Below are 16,975 nucleotides of genomic sequence, written 5' to 3' on the forward strand. Positions count from 1 at the left end.
ATTGCACTCTCTCGTAGTTGTTTTGGCATGCAAAGATGCTCACAGTGGGGGGATTGAGGGCATTACTGCAGGCCTCAGCACCCCCCCCCCCCCCCCCCTCACAGACTGGTAGAGTAATGGGCACCACCAGCTGCTGCTAGGTAAATGTGTGTGAAGGTGTGTAACATGGAGAGGGACACTGTACTGTACAGTACAACAAACCCCAGTGTGTGCGTGTGTGTGTGTGTGCACATGCCACAACGTCATTGAGTGTAATCTAGTGCTTCAAAAGTCAAACAGAGTTACAGTTACAGTATAAATCTGACAACATAAAATAAATGAGCATTGATAAATATAACTTAAATTATCTGATAAAAAGGATGTGATAGGTGTCAGGAAGCAAGCAGTCAAAGGACAGACAAGCACAGGATTATTTTTCAAAAATTGATTTTTTATTTCATCCAAAACATGCCAATAAACACAGGAATGAAAAGATGCTTAATGTTGTAGAAACTGCTCCCCTTAAAAAATAAGTCGACAAACATAACTCTACTCAAATATACAGCAAATATAAAACTTGGCATTAACTCAAACATCTGACCTGACAAATGAGACAAGGGGGAGACATATATGTACTGGCTGATCAGACAGTTTTGAAACAATAGAGGGGTATAACATAGATAACAACCAAAACTCTACACAAGGAAACTCCACCCCACCCCCCCATGTTGATGCAGCTCTTGGTCTGATCCAATTACCGGGCCCCCTGTATTTAACTTGACTCCGCCCTCAGTCACATGTTTTGGCCGAACCAGGAAGGAGGACTGATACAGCAGAAACGGTAACTCAAAGACAAAGAAAAGTGAATCACTAAAACAAATTGACAAAACAGTTTAAACCAGGGTGAGAAGACTTTGAGGAGCACAAAGAAAATGCAGTCACTACATTTGCAAGCTGCTAATTAGAAATGTATAATGTTGTACACAAGTCAAAATGTTTGACTTCAGCATTAAGGAGAAGGTATATCAAAAGTATCTAAAATCATCTTCAGGGGAACAATATCCATATCAATTGAAGGCATCACTAAAGTTTGTTGAACTTGAGTGACGATGGACCAACACTATTATTTCAGTAAATGGTGACAAATACCAACAAGGTTGAAGCTCATTCTGTACAGATGCCATAGGGGACAAAACACTGAATATGTTACATGGATATATATATGGATATGTATGTATTTATATTGTAATTTGATTGTTTCATCAATACTTAAGTGTCTTGCTGGCTTATCCATTTCCTCACCCCTAAAAAAAGAGGCACCAAAATAAACAACAAGATGAACAACAATGATGCAGAAATTATGTTTATATGCAACTGTACTACAACAGCAAATACATTATGTACGATTAGGAAATGAATTATGTTTTCTATTAACATGAAGAATGTCTTGTTTATATACGCAATTGGCACAATACAAATACATTGATACCGAACATATCAAATGCATGTTTTGCCGTTTTTTGGGGTTTTATGCCATAATATCAAATCCTAGTGAGTGACGGGAGTGTTGTGGAACTTTCTGCCCTGCTTGTTGACGTGTTTAAGAGGGAATGTTTGGTCTTCAGCTCGGGCGCCTTATGAAGCCAGAAGCACATGTTGCCAGGTCAGGATGTGTGGCAGATTATATTCAGACAGAGAAACTGAGTTTCTACGGAGAATGACAAGGAGCCATTCTGTCTGTCGGACGACGACGACACGTGATTCTGAGAGGGTTGAATACATGGAGGCGTTTTGGATGTGCATGCACTGACCACTCGTTGATCTGTGGGACAAACCAGAAATCCCCCTCAATAATACTGATCTCTGTAATAAACACCTCTGCGTGAGACATCCACAGTTTCCGTCGTCCTGATCCAGATCAACTACATACATTCTCTCCATTAGGGTTAGGGTACTTACAAGGCACTCGCATTATTTAGTCAAGGTTGCGAACAATATGGGGTTCTGGTTCAACACAGAAAAACAATCCAGTGACATCAAACAATTCATTGTGTTGATGCATTCTTCAGTACACATTGACTCTGAATATAATCCAGTCAACTATGTTTTCTACAAAGCATATTTCCGGTTCCAGGAGACAGGGTTGTATCTGAAGGTTAGTGAGGTGGCTGCTTGAGCAGGGCACTTCACCTCATCAATGGCTGAATGGAGATCAATAGATAGGAGCCTGCAGCTGTATTGGGTCGTACACAGTGTGTAAGAGTGTACGCCTGCTTGACTATGCAGCTGGACAAAAACAAATCCGTTGTTCAGGAAACATACCTTAGGTTGAGAAAAAGATGACTCCAAAGTTAGGGGGTTATATCATGTCCAATGGAGAGTGAGTAACACAGGAAAAACTTGTCACACTGTGGCCGTGCTTTCTTAACTCCAGATGTGCAATCCCAGTTTTGTTTTCATTGTTTTCATATCGTATGGTCTGCATAGCATCTGGGGGAAGTGAACAGTGAGCTCAATATGGAAGCTGTGGTGCAGCAGGGATTTGGATAAGATCATCATTTAGATCTTTTGTTTGTCTTGCAGGTGAACGATTTACTTTTACATGTGTGACGTGTTCTGAACTTTTTTGTGTCACAGGTGAACCAGAGCAGAACTCCGCAGCCTGTGGAGGTGTGCGTGTGCTGCCTGAGAGCCGCCAGAGACAAACTACCCAGGGGCCTCTACGCTGTCAGTGTGTCCCTTGACAGTCGTCTGGGGGGTTCAGCTCTAGCTTGGTGCAGTAAGAGGGAGCAGCAACAGTGGCCTGTGTGCACTGAACCGGTCGAGCACCGAGGCCGCTTCGACGACACCGACCTGCCCATTAACCAGAACCTGTTCATGGTGAGGAACTTTTGATGAGGGCTGGTAAAAAAAAAGGGCAGCAGTGGTTGGCACCTCATAGCAGGACGGTTGTTGGTTTGAAGCTTGGTTCCTCTCTGGGCCCTTTTTGTGTGGAGTTTGCTTGTTGTTTTCTCTGCCCGTACCTGGATTTCCACAAGTTTAGTTGCTTAGCGATTCTAAATTGCCCATGGTTATGAATGTGAGTGTTTTGGGTTCTAGTCATCATATACTTGCAGCCTGCCCCAACTATGGTCCAATGTCAGCTGGGATTGTCCCCAGCCCCATGCAAGGCTCCAAACGCAAAATGGATAATTTGCAAAACATTGCAGTTTTTTTTCCACAGGACATCACAAACACTTTGCCAACTCTTCAGTGTGACGGAGTATATGTGACGTAAGTCAAAAATAAAATGGTAATGCACTGGCATTCACAATTAAGACTTGAGAGAGACACTAATATGTTTTCATTAAACAAATAAAGAACAGAATCAGGTTGTGATTTGTGACGCTGCAGTGGTATTAAATAAGAACCCTGTTATGTGATGCTCAAAGAAGCTGCTTTGAAAATATGTATTTTTTTTCTTTTTCAACAACAAAAAAGGGAATAAATATAAACATGTCATCTGAAAGCAATTTTGACATTTAGAGACCCTGAATTAAAACACACTGACTTCCAATGACATGCTCACATCCTTTGATGTAAAATTCAATGGGAAATTCAAGTAAAATGATCTAAAAAAAAAAAGAAAGTCTCCTCAGATAAAAGCAAAAAAAAACAAAAAAACATTATGTGCTGATATGACAAAACCACAGTATTTCCAAACACCTCTTCCTCTTGCCGTTTCCCATGGTTTCATCAGTTGCAGTGGAGATGGGAGCAGATTTTAGATTGAAATGGTTATGAGAAGTTATATTGCTGTAAAAGATGGCATATGAAAACATGCCACACACACAGCCTCTAGGTTTTTTTTCCTCTTTTCTCCAGGAATCTCCATATGAATAAAACAACAACTTTTCAAACGTGACATTTAATCCATGCATGTAAATCAAACCCAAGATCAATTATTCATTTATATAAGGAAGTAATGCTTTATTGGAATGAATATGAAATACAAATGCAGTGAAAAATTCAGTGTCTTCTCCGTATTTCTTTGAGCATCTGTAACTTAGCTGAGCTGGATCGTGGCAAGGGGTTGGAAGGCAAAAAGAGAATGAAAAAGTGACTATATTCTTTTCAAAGAGTAGAGTAAAAATCACAACCTCTATTTCCAAGGCAGAGTTAAAAAAAAAAAGTGTGTTTCAGGAACTAACACATTAGATTGCATTAATTCAAATCCATGTACATTTCCCAACCTCTTTCCAAACCCCTCATATCAAGGAAAAGAGAAAAAAAAAATCTTTTGTAGAAGCTGCTGTAATCTTAAAAAAAAAAATACAAATACAAATTTCGGATGGTTGAAATTGACCAGTGGATTAGAAATCTTTGTCTGCGTTTATGCATTGATGTGTACAGCAACGTATAAAAGATCCACAAGAGGAACCCTAGAACAGAAGCCACTTAATCCACTGTCCCTCCTGATCCCATAGAGTTTAGCGCAGGCTCAGTGAGGACTTCGTCAGTCTTCCGACGGCAACTCTAAAGGCCTTAGCTGGAGCATTTAGCGCATGTGGACACTGTCAATGTGCTGGTGGGCGTATTCACAGAGCATCCAGATAATATTGTCTCCAGCTCCCATCACACATAAAGGACGGGGTAAAACCTGGCATAAACTGAATGCGGACCTGGGATCTGATTCAGGGGTAAAAACAAAAGATTTTAAGCGGGGCGTCGTAAATGCCTCATGTCACTCTTACTTTACTCGTCTCCTCCACAGACTCTCAGTCACACTTTACAGACAGACCTGTTGTTGTTTTGTCCTCATTGATAGTTTTGGAAACGGTGATCAGATTTGTCTGAGACTATCAGGATTGGATTGGATGTTTTCTCTCTCTCTTCCCCACACGATAGCGTGTGATTTCAGGAGTGCTCGCAGTGCCTTTGAGGAGGAAATGAGGAATTATTGATGGTAGGAGGAAGCCAGGAGCTTATTTTCCTTTCCTCCCTCTCTCTGTCTCTCGCTCTATTTTTATTTATTTTTTTCATTCACCCTTTGTGTGTCTGGGTTTGGATTTAGACGGAAACAGTGCAGTTCAGTTGGAGATGTCTTGGATATGCTGGCTGTAGGGGCGTGGGTAGGCTTCAGAACAGTTGAGCCAGTGTTTTTTGCAGTTTTTACACAAAATGCAAAGATGTATACTATTCCAAATTTTAATATCAAAGGATAAAGGAGAGGAAGATTTGACGGTGTTCTAGGAGGATGTGTTATTGCCCCTTTTAAATCTTTTTGTTTACTGTTTACTGAGTTCAACATTTGACAAAGCATTTAGCCATCTTTCACAATGATTGTCACAATTTTCCTCACTCCTTTTGTGGAGAAATTCACAAATAAAAAGAAAAATGGAAAACAGTCTATTTCCCAATAAACATTATATTTCTAAGGATTTAAGAGGCTCCTCTAGCAGACGGGAGAGAGAAAACCCTCTGATGCACATGATCCAGTCTCACAGTAAAACGGCATATGCAAACGTATACATGCAGGCACTTCATACATATGCACTCATACATGCACACAAATTACTATTTATGCAGGTCATATTTCTTACAGTAAATGAATAATATGAAATATCCTCAATATCCATAATCCGCGATATTATGCCATAAATTTGTGTCCCGCGTCATACGCTACTACCCTTCATTTCGCAGGTGCACACCACAAGCAGATTAGCATGGGGGTGGGAGGGATACACATGATTTATGTGTTAAAACAAATCCTCTGCTTTTTCCATTACAACTAATAAAGGGGTAAAATATTCCCACCCAGTGATGAATGGAGTGGCACACACCTCACTGTCAGTTCATTTTTAAGTAAACCCCCCCATTCTCTGTGTAAATAAGAATGTTTGCCATCGACTGCTAACCACTAACACCTTTTTCTTCGTGCAAGATACTTTCAATATCATCAGTTTGATTGATGGTGGCCTCACTTCATCATAAATCCAGTAACTGTAAGCTCCGCAGACTACAGCGGCGGTCTCGGGTTCTCCTCCGCCCTGTGTTTGCTATTGACAGTTTTTATCACTCCAACATCTCCTTTTAGGCAATTTGTTTAGTTGGACGGGTAAGAATGGCAGTTAAGAAAGCTCTAAAAAACCCAGGAATAAGTTGGAGGATACAAGTCTAGGATGTAATTAAGTGGCTCCCTGAGGGCTCCTGTCCTGTTAGTTACCCTCTGTGTTTCTGTTTGTCATTGACTTAGTGGTTGTGAGCAAGTCTGTGAATGCTTCACTCATCTTGTACTCTATATGTTGAGTGACTTTTTGTGGCTTTCTATGTTTTCTGCAGATCTTACCTGCAGCCTGTCAGGTTATCCCGTCCATGGTCCTGATATTTCAGCTGATTGCATTGCGAGGAGACCGCTCTGTTGTGGCTTGGGGGGCATTTCCTGTTTGCGGCCCAAGCCTCAGCCTAGTCCAGGGCAGGTGGGTCAATTGCGGATCACAGTGAGCTGTTGCACCGCAAGGACTTTGTGTTTCACCTCAATTAACTACTATGATTGGTAGCATACAATTACATAAAATAACAATCAATCATCTGATTAAAAGTGTTAAAGGTGTTAATCAAAAAAATTTGCACAATGACAATGACTGCTAATGTGTTATCACACCAGGTTCAAAACCCCTCTCGTCAGGGGTGAGCCCAACACACAACTGGACCAGTTTCGAAAAATTGAAGGCCTCCTCTCCTCTGATCTCGACCACTGGCTGTGCAACATGTACTTTCAGGTGTGTGTTTGTGTGTGTGCTTGGTGTATGAGCATGCATGTTTCTTGTAAAGATTCTAATAGGTTCTTTCTGCATTTTGTGGTCATGACTGTGAATATTGACACTGACACCATAAGTTATGGTTCTGACTTGTGTGTGTGTGTGTGTGTGTGTGTGTGTGTCATTTTTACCCTCACTCTGACCCTTCCTTACTATTTGGGAGGCAGGATGGTGGATCTGGGTAGATGGGGGTTGGACTTTTTCTGTGATACAAAGCGTTTACGGAGAAATTGGAAATTGCTCCCAGAGAGCAAACTGCAAACAAGAGCAAACAAGAACCACATCTTTACCCAGCAATTCTGGATGCATTTGACCGGATGCAATGATTAGATTAGTAAACATCTTAATTGAATTAAAAGCCAGAACAAAGCCCTCTGTCTTGGGTTTGTCTTGTTATTTGTCCCTCTGACTGTGACATGTTGTTTGTATTATCATCACAGTTGTCTACAGTCGCTTTGATATCTGATGGATGTAAACAGCCACATTTTTGAACATCTCTGCCGAACAGCATGTACAACAGTCACGATTATGGTCTTAATTGAATTATTTTATAACATTAGGAAACACCATGACAAACTCTAATAGTTGGCTTTGTCTGCAGGTTGATCACTAACACCTGTGGTGATGCACACATGCTGTTTTCCCACAAACGATGGTGATGCAATGGAATATTATGAACATAACTACCGATGGCATTAACATGAAGAGGTTATATTAATGTTCACTGAACCCATGTGTTGCCCTCTAACACACACTGACAGACAAACCTACTCCCTGCTTGTTTGTTGTGTTCCAGGTAAAAAGGCTCCCGTCCGGAGTGTCGGAGGGGCCGGAGCATGGCATCACTGTGTTGATACCCCCTGCTAAACCCCCAGCAATGCCCCACCCAGAGGTGCACCATGACCCACTCCAGAGCCAACTGCCACTGCAGCCGCAGCTTTGCACTCAGTCCATTCACCCTCAGCCCCAGTTGTACCCCCAGCAGCAGCAGCAGCAGCCGCACGCAGGCCCCAGCAGCAGAGCAGCGGAGCTCACTGTGGTATATTCTCACCGGGGGTCTCCTCTCCACCTGTCAGCTGATTCTGCTTGCTCTTCCTCATCTCTGCCAGGTAGGGGTCCACTGTTCAAACCCCCAACTATGCCACAGTGGGGAGAAAATGTCACACTAATGTCACCAGCATTGGGCTGAGAAGACTGGCAGGTGTCACTTAGAGCAGTTCTCCACTGAGGTGAGTGTGCTCGAGGGCAGGGTTGGTTCGAGACAGTATGTCAAGCTTGACAGACAGAAGTTACATCAAACAAAGGATGTTTTCTCGGTTAGATCATATGCAAAAAAACCAACAGATAGACTGTAGCATTAGTGTTGGTTCAGGCAAATACATGTATTTGAACAGCAAGCATGGACGCTGATAGACTTGTAACATATTAAGATACACACCAACACCACCACTCTCTCCAAAAAAACACAAAAACGTCAGTATGGAAAACATTTCCTAAGCTATTAAAAAATGTCTGCCCTTTTTTTGTGTGAATTTGTTGTTACATGTTGGTGCTTTGATACTGCGATTGGGATTGCGAGATGGCCACGATTTTAGTTACAGCTTTCAGGTGATTTGCTAAGCGCACTGTACATTTGGATTTTTCCAGTTTCCATGGGCGTGTCTGGCACTCGACGTTTTGGGGATCATCTTGCTTGCATTGTAGAATATTTGGTTGAATATTGTTGGATGACAATTTCTCGTTTCATGGGCCATGGGGATTGTTGTGGTGATGCATTGAAAAAAAAAGGCAGGGTTTCTAAACTGATTTTGACATCTATTACCATGGCAGCGGTCTATGTTTCCAAACTTTGAAGCTCTCTTGAAGAATGTGTTTCCGCCGCGTGTGATTTTCCTCTTGGCGCTCTGGTTTCCTCGTACGGTCCAAAGACGTGCAGGTCAGTTTGTTTTGAAACTTACAGTCCCAAAGTGTGAATGTGATTAAATTGCAATGTGTTAGTACTACGATGGACTTTTTTTTTGTTCAGTGCATGCTAGAATGAGCTCCAACACAATCCCGAATGGTCCGTCAGATGTGCGGATGAATGATGCTGATGTAGTTGTCCTGCTTTTCTGGTGGTCCACACAAGGTCACACCACAATTATTACCACATCTGGAGGTGGCTAATGACTTCTGTTAATAGTAATTGTATCCACTTCCTTGTTTTAAAAAACACACTTTTCTTGTTTCCCACCTAGTTCCAAGTCACCCAGCATGCTGGCAACAGCCAGAAATCAAATCCAGTCTCATTTGGTATTGATCTACTACAAAGACAACTGGCTAGATTCTTTGTTATTAATACACCCCCCTTTTTTTTCTTTTCTTTTTTTTTTTTTCTTTTTCTTTTCTTTCTTTTTTTTGCATGCACAGCTCATCTTTATTTAACAGTCCTCAAAAGTTTCTGGGGTGCTCTGCTTTAAACATCACACAGGCTTTTTAATTACAAATGAGTTGTGACAGGTCTGCTGGGTAGCACCCTGGCCCATTTTAAACATGATGCCGGCTGACAGCTTGGCAGTGTTCTCCCAGCACTGAAACATGTGGAAGAAATTGGTCTTTTACATTTCACAGCTTGTCGCTTCCTCCGCCGGCTGACCTGTGACCCCCCATAGAGATCCTAACGCCCACAAGGGAAGTGTCCCCAACAAACTGACTGAGAGAGAGAGAGAAGGAGAGAGCGTGCAATGGAGGGAGTCGCTCACGATGGGAGATTTATGTTCTGCCACACAAGGCAAAAGGTACCAGGTCTCTTTAACACACACATGGCTGCAGACTCTGGCTTTCACACAGCCTCGGACGTCACGGACACACACATGATCACAGCCAGGTGAGGAGGTTGCTCGGGAAGTGAACCCTATCCGTAAGTGAAATAATGGATCAAAAGGTGTCCTGCACAACACCTCATCCACGCTGTTCCCTAAACCAACCTGACGTCTGTGCCGCATTTGCATACAGATCCGTTCGTGTTGCATTACCTCTGGAGTGAATTATGGCATTGAGATGAGGAGATTATTAAGAGGTTGAAGGGAATGATTGGACGGACAACTTTAACCTAGCCAAAAATGGAAATCCAATTCAGCGAGGAAAAGAGGAGCAAATTATCCTCTGTTCCTCCGTCAAGTCTGAGGGTTTCAGGCATTTCCTTTCCATTTCATTCCCCTCTGTTTCTAATGTGTGCTGTGTGGGGATCGCTTTCCCCGCGCATGTGACGGCAGGATTTTCGTCATTATCCATTTGTCTCAGAATCGGGAGTCCTCTTGTCATTGCAATAACGTAAACGCAGCGGAGTTTGACAGTAAGACTAGAAGTTTGTGTTCCTGAGGCCTGAAGTTAATTAATCCCCATTGAAAAATCACAGTGAATGGTGAGGTGTCTATTACAGAACAAAGTCTGACATACAAATCTAAGATGATTACTGACAGGATTTAATTTGGTCTGATGTTTTTTTTTTTTCTGTTTTTTTTTTTTGAGTGTTTCATATTGACTTACCATTGGATGATAATATTCAGAATTACCTGAGTTGACACATCTAACCATCCTAGAGTGTATTTCAGTTTTTAACATCAAAATTAGCCCGAGGCAAACTGGGTGAAGTGACCTTTTACATTAACTGAATGATCTAGTTACATGGGGTTTGTCTGAATCCACATGACTAATTACATTAGCATCTTGTTTCATGATTGCCTTTAGTGGATCACTATGAGCACGCAGATGATTCTGCCATACTGTATCACTGCTTTATTTCTTGACTTTTTTTTTTCCCTTCGTTTTTTTTTTCAAAAACATCATAACATCCATCCCTTGGACACAGAGGGTGATTTTCAAGGATTCCTCATCTGATGTCTTCGTTGGAGCACCGCGCTGCACTTTTAGGATGTGATCCCCTCGAGGCTGGTCCCAGTCTTCAGAGTTTCAGACCACAATATGACATCATACCATCCCAATCAGTCGCACTCTGCATCCTGCCAATTAATTCAAACAATGTCCGGATTCCAACTGGATGGATTCAACCTTTGAAGCCGTGGTTGCAGGGATACACAAGTGAACCCTCACAGTGGTTGTAGTAAACAAGGCGAAAGGACACAATACAGAGCGTATGGGACAAGCCACACCGATAATTCCTAGTTTTTGGGTGATGTAACAAGTGCATCCTGTGTTGTTCACTTACCATTATCCAAGGCACTTTTGATTGTCTGGAGTGAGAGACTTTGCCAGTGAGTATTCAAATATGTACAGGAATAGGCTCTTGTGTTAAACAACACCAAGACCTTACCGGATCATAGCAACCTTAACACAAGATCCTGACACCCGATATGGACTCAGGGGAAATCCGTGAGTCACTGACCTCCGATTCCTCTGTAACTTTGGACCAGTCATCAGGCAATTAGGGGCCTAGGTGAGCAAGAGCCGCCATCTCATTTTGGCTGCATCTCACCGGCAACGCGGTGATGGGATTTCAACAGTGTTACAGCCCTCGGGCTTTTCGCCTTCCTTGGCCGTTTTTTGTGTGTAAGCAGAAGCAAAAGAGGTGTGTTGAGTTGTTCAGTTATGCATGTGTGAGGTACACTCACTTTCTACCCTGGAAAATGTTTGTGCATGTATATGCAATATTAATATTTTTTGTTTGTTTGTATGTCTTTCCCGTGTGTGGGTGCCTCAATGCAGTTTATGCACTGGATGAGTATGTGTGTGTGTGTGTGTGCTGGTCTTAACACAGCTCAGAGCGCAGGGGATAACAAGGAGTTTGTTGTTGGCCTTGAGTGCCCGGAGAGGCTGGAGTTGTGGCAGCTCCAGCGCTCTTAGTTCACGGACGTAGCCCTTAGCTGTCGAAGCTGTCGATGCTGCCTCCGCGCTCATTCTGGTTCCACAGCGCTCTGCCCATTAGCATGTCGAGCCTGGTGTAATGAGTGTGTGTGTGTATGTGTGTGTGTGCGTGCGTGCAAAGGCAGCTGGCAAAGGCTTGCTTGGCTGTGTCTCTGACTGTCTGCAAAGAAACACACATCAACTTTGCAATGTAATATTTGCTCGTGTGCACTTTTACCTAGAAATTTAGCAATGAAAAAAACTGAAACCTTGCACTTCAACTTGAATGAAAAATGGATTTCAGCTTTGACAAAAGTAGGAAATGCAGAAACTGCAATACTGATCAGGTTTTCATATTTTGTAACTTTGACACAAAAGAGTCTCTGACTTCATCAATCTTTCATCAACACAAAGTTTTTTGTTAAAAAAAATGTAAGCACTTCAAAACATATCTTAAGATATGTTTATACCATCTACATTAGATATAATTATTGGAATATTGACACTGACACATAATTTAGTTGGGTAATAAAGCTTCAAATATGATTCATATCATTCTGGAAATAGAAAAAAAATATACCATACTTGAATAATTTAGTTAAATATTATGTATTAGTATATTTGAATTTAATTTAAGATGAGGGAGTACACTTACTCTGTCATTTGAGAATATTATAGCTGTCGGAATGATTTCTGTGTTGCCTGTGTTTAATATATTATAAGTAATATATTTAATCCTACTGCAAGAGAAAAAATTATTTCATCGCAGAGGTTTCTATATGTATTATATAGATGTGACTTGTTCCACAGGGGGAAACAAAGTTTCACACAGTGAGATTTTTACATGTATCAAGCTAAGGTTTACTTAATTACAACCTCCAGGCAACGCAGGAACCCTTTTTTAAATTCTGTGAATGTTAATATGCTAAATAATGCAGATCTCTGACTCGTCAAGCATGAGACACACATCTGGCCGCTTACCATTTAAATTACAGCAAAATACAAAAAAGGGAGAAAGATAGAAAGGGGGGAAAAGGAGAGAAAAGAAAAAGAGGGTGAGGATGAAAAAAATACTCACTTCAAAAGTAATTTTCCAAAGCAGAGCAGAATGGGAAAATGTATTACAACCAAATAAAATATTTCTTTCTTTCTTTTTTTGGGGGGCTTTTTCATCATTTCTAATTGTATACGTTAGAGTATTGGGGAAGGTTCAGCTTTGAGATAGTAGGAGACAGAGATGTGCGTTCGGACCTCCTTAAGTTTACACTCCTACTTCTCTCTGGACAAAGTCAAATCTGCTTTTTTTTTGTATTTTTCATGTCTCCAGATATTAATCCAAAACAATCTCACTACCTGGTCCAGAGCAGAAGCACAAGACAAAAGCCGCGCTTGACGTGTTTTCAGATGTGCAAATATTTTTTTTATTTGCTTTATTCTGTTTTATTTCTGTTTGAACTATGTTTTACAAACCTCGACATTTCAGTAATTTTTAGCTCCGTTTTGAATTCATTTTGCTAAATTAAATATAAATATTAAATTCTGTTTAAATATAGTATTTTTTACAGTTGAACATGTTTATTTATTTCCATCATTGCGTGTTTGGATATTTTATCAGTTGCATGCGAGTTAATGATTTTGTAATCTAAATATTACCAGATGTATTTGCCAAATGCGGTTTGTGAATGAAAGCAAACACAAACCTTTCTTTCTTTCTTATGCACATCACTTGAACATCACTCCTCTTTTTTGGGGGGGGATGCAGGGAAGAATTCCTCCTCAGGAGCCATTTCTGGAAACACAGGAGAGAAGGGTGATCCGTGCAGGGGGAAAGCAGAGGGTGGAATTCACCACAAGGTAACGCTGTGATTTGAAAGGGAAGTGCTCCCGCCCTTGAAATAACGCTTTCCCCTTTGCCTACCCTCTCGGCCCCTCTCTACGCCCCTACACACACCTCCCTGGCTTATTATCTAAGATTTGTCAAAATACATTTCACACTAACAGGTATTTTTCAGCCTTCAAAGCTCGGTTTGATCTGCTTGTCAAGCCAAAGCAGCTCAAATTCTATGAAATCAGCAATGCCAGCAGGCCTCTCTTCTTTTTCTTTTTTTTCCTTTTTTTTCTTCCAAGTCACTCTGAACACGCCTCTTCCTGTGCCACAGAGGACTTAAGCTAAGTGAATCAAAGCCTGCATGTTACCTGCCATACTTTGATGTAGCAAATGCAAAATGACTCTGTGTGCTGCTCTGACACTGCTGCCTCCCTGGTCTGCCCCGTCCACTGCGTCTCCTCTGTGGCCTTTTGTTGTGGTGTGGCTGTTGAGGTAGCCAGAAGCCGAGCATCAGGTCTCGGCCTCTCTCACCCACACACATGCCTCTCTCCTCCATCCCTCCAAGTCTTTATTCCCACTAACCTCCTACTACTGATGTACGAGGCTCTTCAGACCGCCATTAATCAGCAGTGACCTGTTAAATAAATGAGTTTGTTGATATGAGGTTTTATTTCTCTGCAGCCTCTGTAGACCGTGTATTTTTTTTTTTTTCTCCTTCCTCTTGGCCGTATCTTTAAAACCTTGCTAAATCTGTCAAATGTCGTGGTGTGGAACCCAGTTGTCTAATGATTAAGTGGTGTGATCTCCAACCTGCCCTAGTCAGGGAGTGCTAGGGATCAGATTTCAACCCTTCAACCTGCAGTGCAGGCCTAATTAAAATGAATTTTCTCCAGGCGACCACTTTGCCCACAGGGCAAGAGTCCAGCTATATACTGAATTTGCTCTTAAGGTATTGCATTAAATCTATTGTGGGGAGACACCGGAGAACTTTGCGGTTTATATATCTGAGGCATTTCCCCCCCCCCCCCCCCCTCCGCTTTCTTTCCCTCACCTTTTTATTGTGATCATCACTCTGGAATCCAAGCTTGCTTTGGCAAAGATTGCCCTATGAAAGCTGATGGAGCCTTTATGGAGCCCTGCCCATTTACTACTTCTAGTTTATCTCAGAAAGAGAAGGGGGGAGAGAGAGAGAGAGAGAGGAGAGGAAAAGACACAAAATAAATAAAGAAATAAATGAGAGAATTAGAGTTTGAGTGAGACAGGGGCGGAAGAAAGCGAGAGGTTGCTTATTCCAACTGTGGATCTCATTAACATACATCAGTGAATATTTCACAACTTCAAGAAGAAAAGCACTAAGCCCACCCAAGGGCAAAACAGGCGGGACTGACAGGGCCAGGGATAGGAAGCCGTTAACAGGTTGGCGGCTTAACAAATAATATCTGCTCCCAAGTACCTCGGTGAAATATTTAAAACCCCACTTCCTAACTCCATTTGACTGTGTTCATAACGTCGACAGTAAACGACTTGTGTGGGGGGGGAAACAGTGCCAGCTGCTCAAATATCACATATTTAACACCACCGTCACTGTACACACACTTCCCAAATGAACCCAGCTTGAATGATGGCGTGCCGTATGCGATTTTGCCGTCAGTCTTGTCTCGTGTCAATTGAGGCGCGGTTGAGATATAGGAGAGGCTCCAAAGTGCCACGCATACTGTCACTGTCACCGTGTGCATCCCCCAAGATAAATTCAGAGGCCTGTTTCCTGCTTTGATTACAAATGACATCCGCATGTGTTCCCCCCGATTTCTGCCCCTCACAGAAGAAGCCAATCAAGAAGACAAATAGCTGCGGCCCCAGCATGAGCAGCGGCGGCGCACCGCCTCGGCAGGCAGGCAAACAGAAGATGCAGCGTTCAACGGAGAGCGTCTCCACGGAGGAGACGGAGGAGTATACATTCTCCCTACAGTAAGTCTCACCACTCATTATCCCGCCTCAGCCGTGCTAAAAATTCAACACGAAAAGAAAAAGAAAAAATGGTCGACAACTGGTTCCTGCGCCTCGCAGACAGTGGTGTGCATGGCACCGAGCAGACAGCCACCGACAACGCAACGTGCCGAGAACACGTCCTCCGCAGCTATAGGCGCAGTAGTCACATGTCCTTCAGGGGGAATCCAGATTGCTTCTACTATAGCTTTAATTTTATCTAGTTGAGTGTTAACTTGTTAACATAAAAAGTTACAAGCAGAGTCATTTCAAGAGCCTCATTGCCTATAGCCAGTCCCTCTCCCGGGGGGGGGGGGGGGGGGGGGGGGGGGGGGCTTATAGGGCTCATATTTTACATCTCAGAATTTAAAAAAAGTCCCTTTCCCCTTTTAGCCCCTTGATCTGCATGTGAATTAATTTGGACTTCAAGGTCTATAGTAGATTTTTCAAAGTCAATTGCAGAACTTAAATTTTTCAGTTCCAAAAGAAAATGTATTCCCATCAACTTTCATTCAAACGCTTTTTGGTACGGAAACAATGTTTCCTATTGAAGCCAAAGCAAACATTGCTCAACCTACTCTCCCAATGTCACTGCGGTTTAGTTCTTTCTCACTACTCTGTACAACAGAATCCAACAGAGGTTTGTTACCCCCCCCCCCCCCCTCTCTCTTCATCGTGTCTCACAGCATTTTTATTTTAATGAGAAAGCAGGAATATGTGAAATATGAACAGAGCAGGAAAGCACATCATGTGAAACACCTTGGCCAAATGTGTTAAAAGCATGAAAGCTTCAAGGTGCAGCAGCGTCTGCCCGTGGACCTTCAAAATAGGCTAAAAGCTAAATTGCTTATTTCAACCACAGAGAGAGAAAGAAAATGTCAGGTTTGTTTTTATTTGAACATCAACTAAATTAAGGGGAGGGGACTGCCACACACACTACAACATGGGGGAGAGGGTGTGTGTGTGGGGGGGGGGCTGCTGGAGAGAGGGAGTCTATGTGTGAGGGAGACAGAAAGCGAGCTCTCCCTGGAGACTTAAAAGAACCCATGTTTCCTCATTTCTGGGAGTTGGTAATTTATAGCTGCTGGTCACATATTAAACAAGATCAGAGACTACTCCCTGACATCTTCTGAACATACTTGGGGAATTCAAATGATTACCAGCGTATCCTGCCAATAAATGACGCCACAGAGACTATCTTGAGGGAAAGCGAGCACAAAACGAACACAGAAGCCCATGTAGGCAGCGCACAAAAGGGACACAATTAAATGGTTTTCACGATTATTCATAGTGCTGCTTTTTTTCTTTTTTAACTTCTGAGCAGTCGGCAGGTTCCGTGAGATGAGACATTTCTGTCAGCGAGGGGAAAGGAATGTATTGAGTCGGAGCCCTGGCTGTTCCCTGGTGCCCTGTGAAGGTGCTGGAGCTATTGACTCCATCTTTACAAGCACACACATTACAGAATCTCCGAGCTGCTTCTGTGCCCTCACCTAATCAGAAAGAAATCATCAGGGGTTTTTTTTCACAATTAATTTAAAGA

The 16,975-nt window shown here is 42.3% G+C and overlaps 1 protein-coding gene across 1 annotated transcript in view; it reads left to right on the top strand.

The window, feature by feature from the left end:
• The window catches only part of ofcc1 (orofacial cleft 1 candidate 1), a 76,855-nt gene that overhangs the window by 17,307 nt on the left and 42,573 nt on the right, over positions 1-16,975 (top strand). The window contains 7 exon segments of the mRNA XM_047329976.1: positions 2,049-2,134; positions 2,617-2,859; positions 6,301-6,437; positions 6,626-6,740; positions 7,576-7,888; positions 13,384-13,475; positions 15,272-15,417. Of these exon segments, the coding sequence (XP_047185932.1) occupies positions 2,049-2,134; positions 2,617-2,859; positions 6,301-6,437; positions 6,626-6,740; positions 7,576-7,888; positions 13,384-13,475; positions 15,272-15,417 (1,132 nt within the window).

This window comes from Scophthalmus maximus, chromosome 21, assembly GCF_022379125.1.
Source record: "Scophthalmus maximus strain ysfricsl-2021 chromosome 21, ASM2237912v1, whole genome shotgun sequence".
NCBI classification, from domain to species: Eukaryota; Metazoa; Chordata; class Actinopteri; order Pleuronectiformes; family Scophthalmidae; genus Scophthalmus; species Scophthalmus maximus.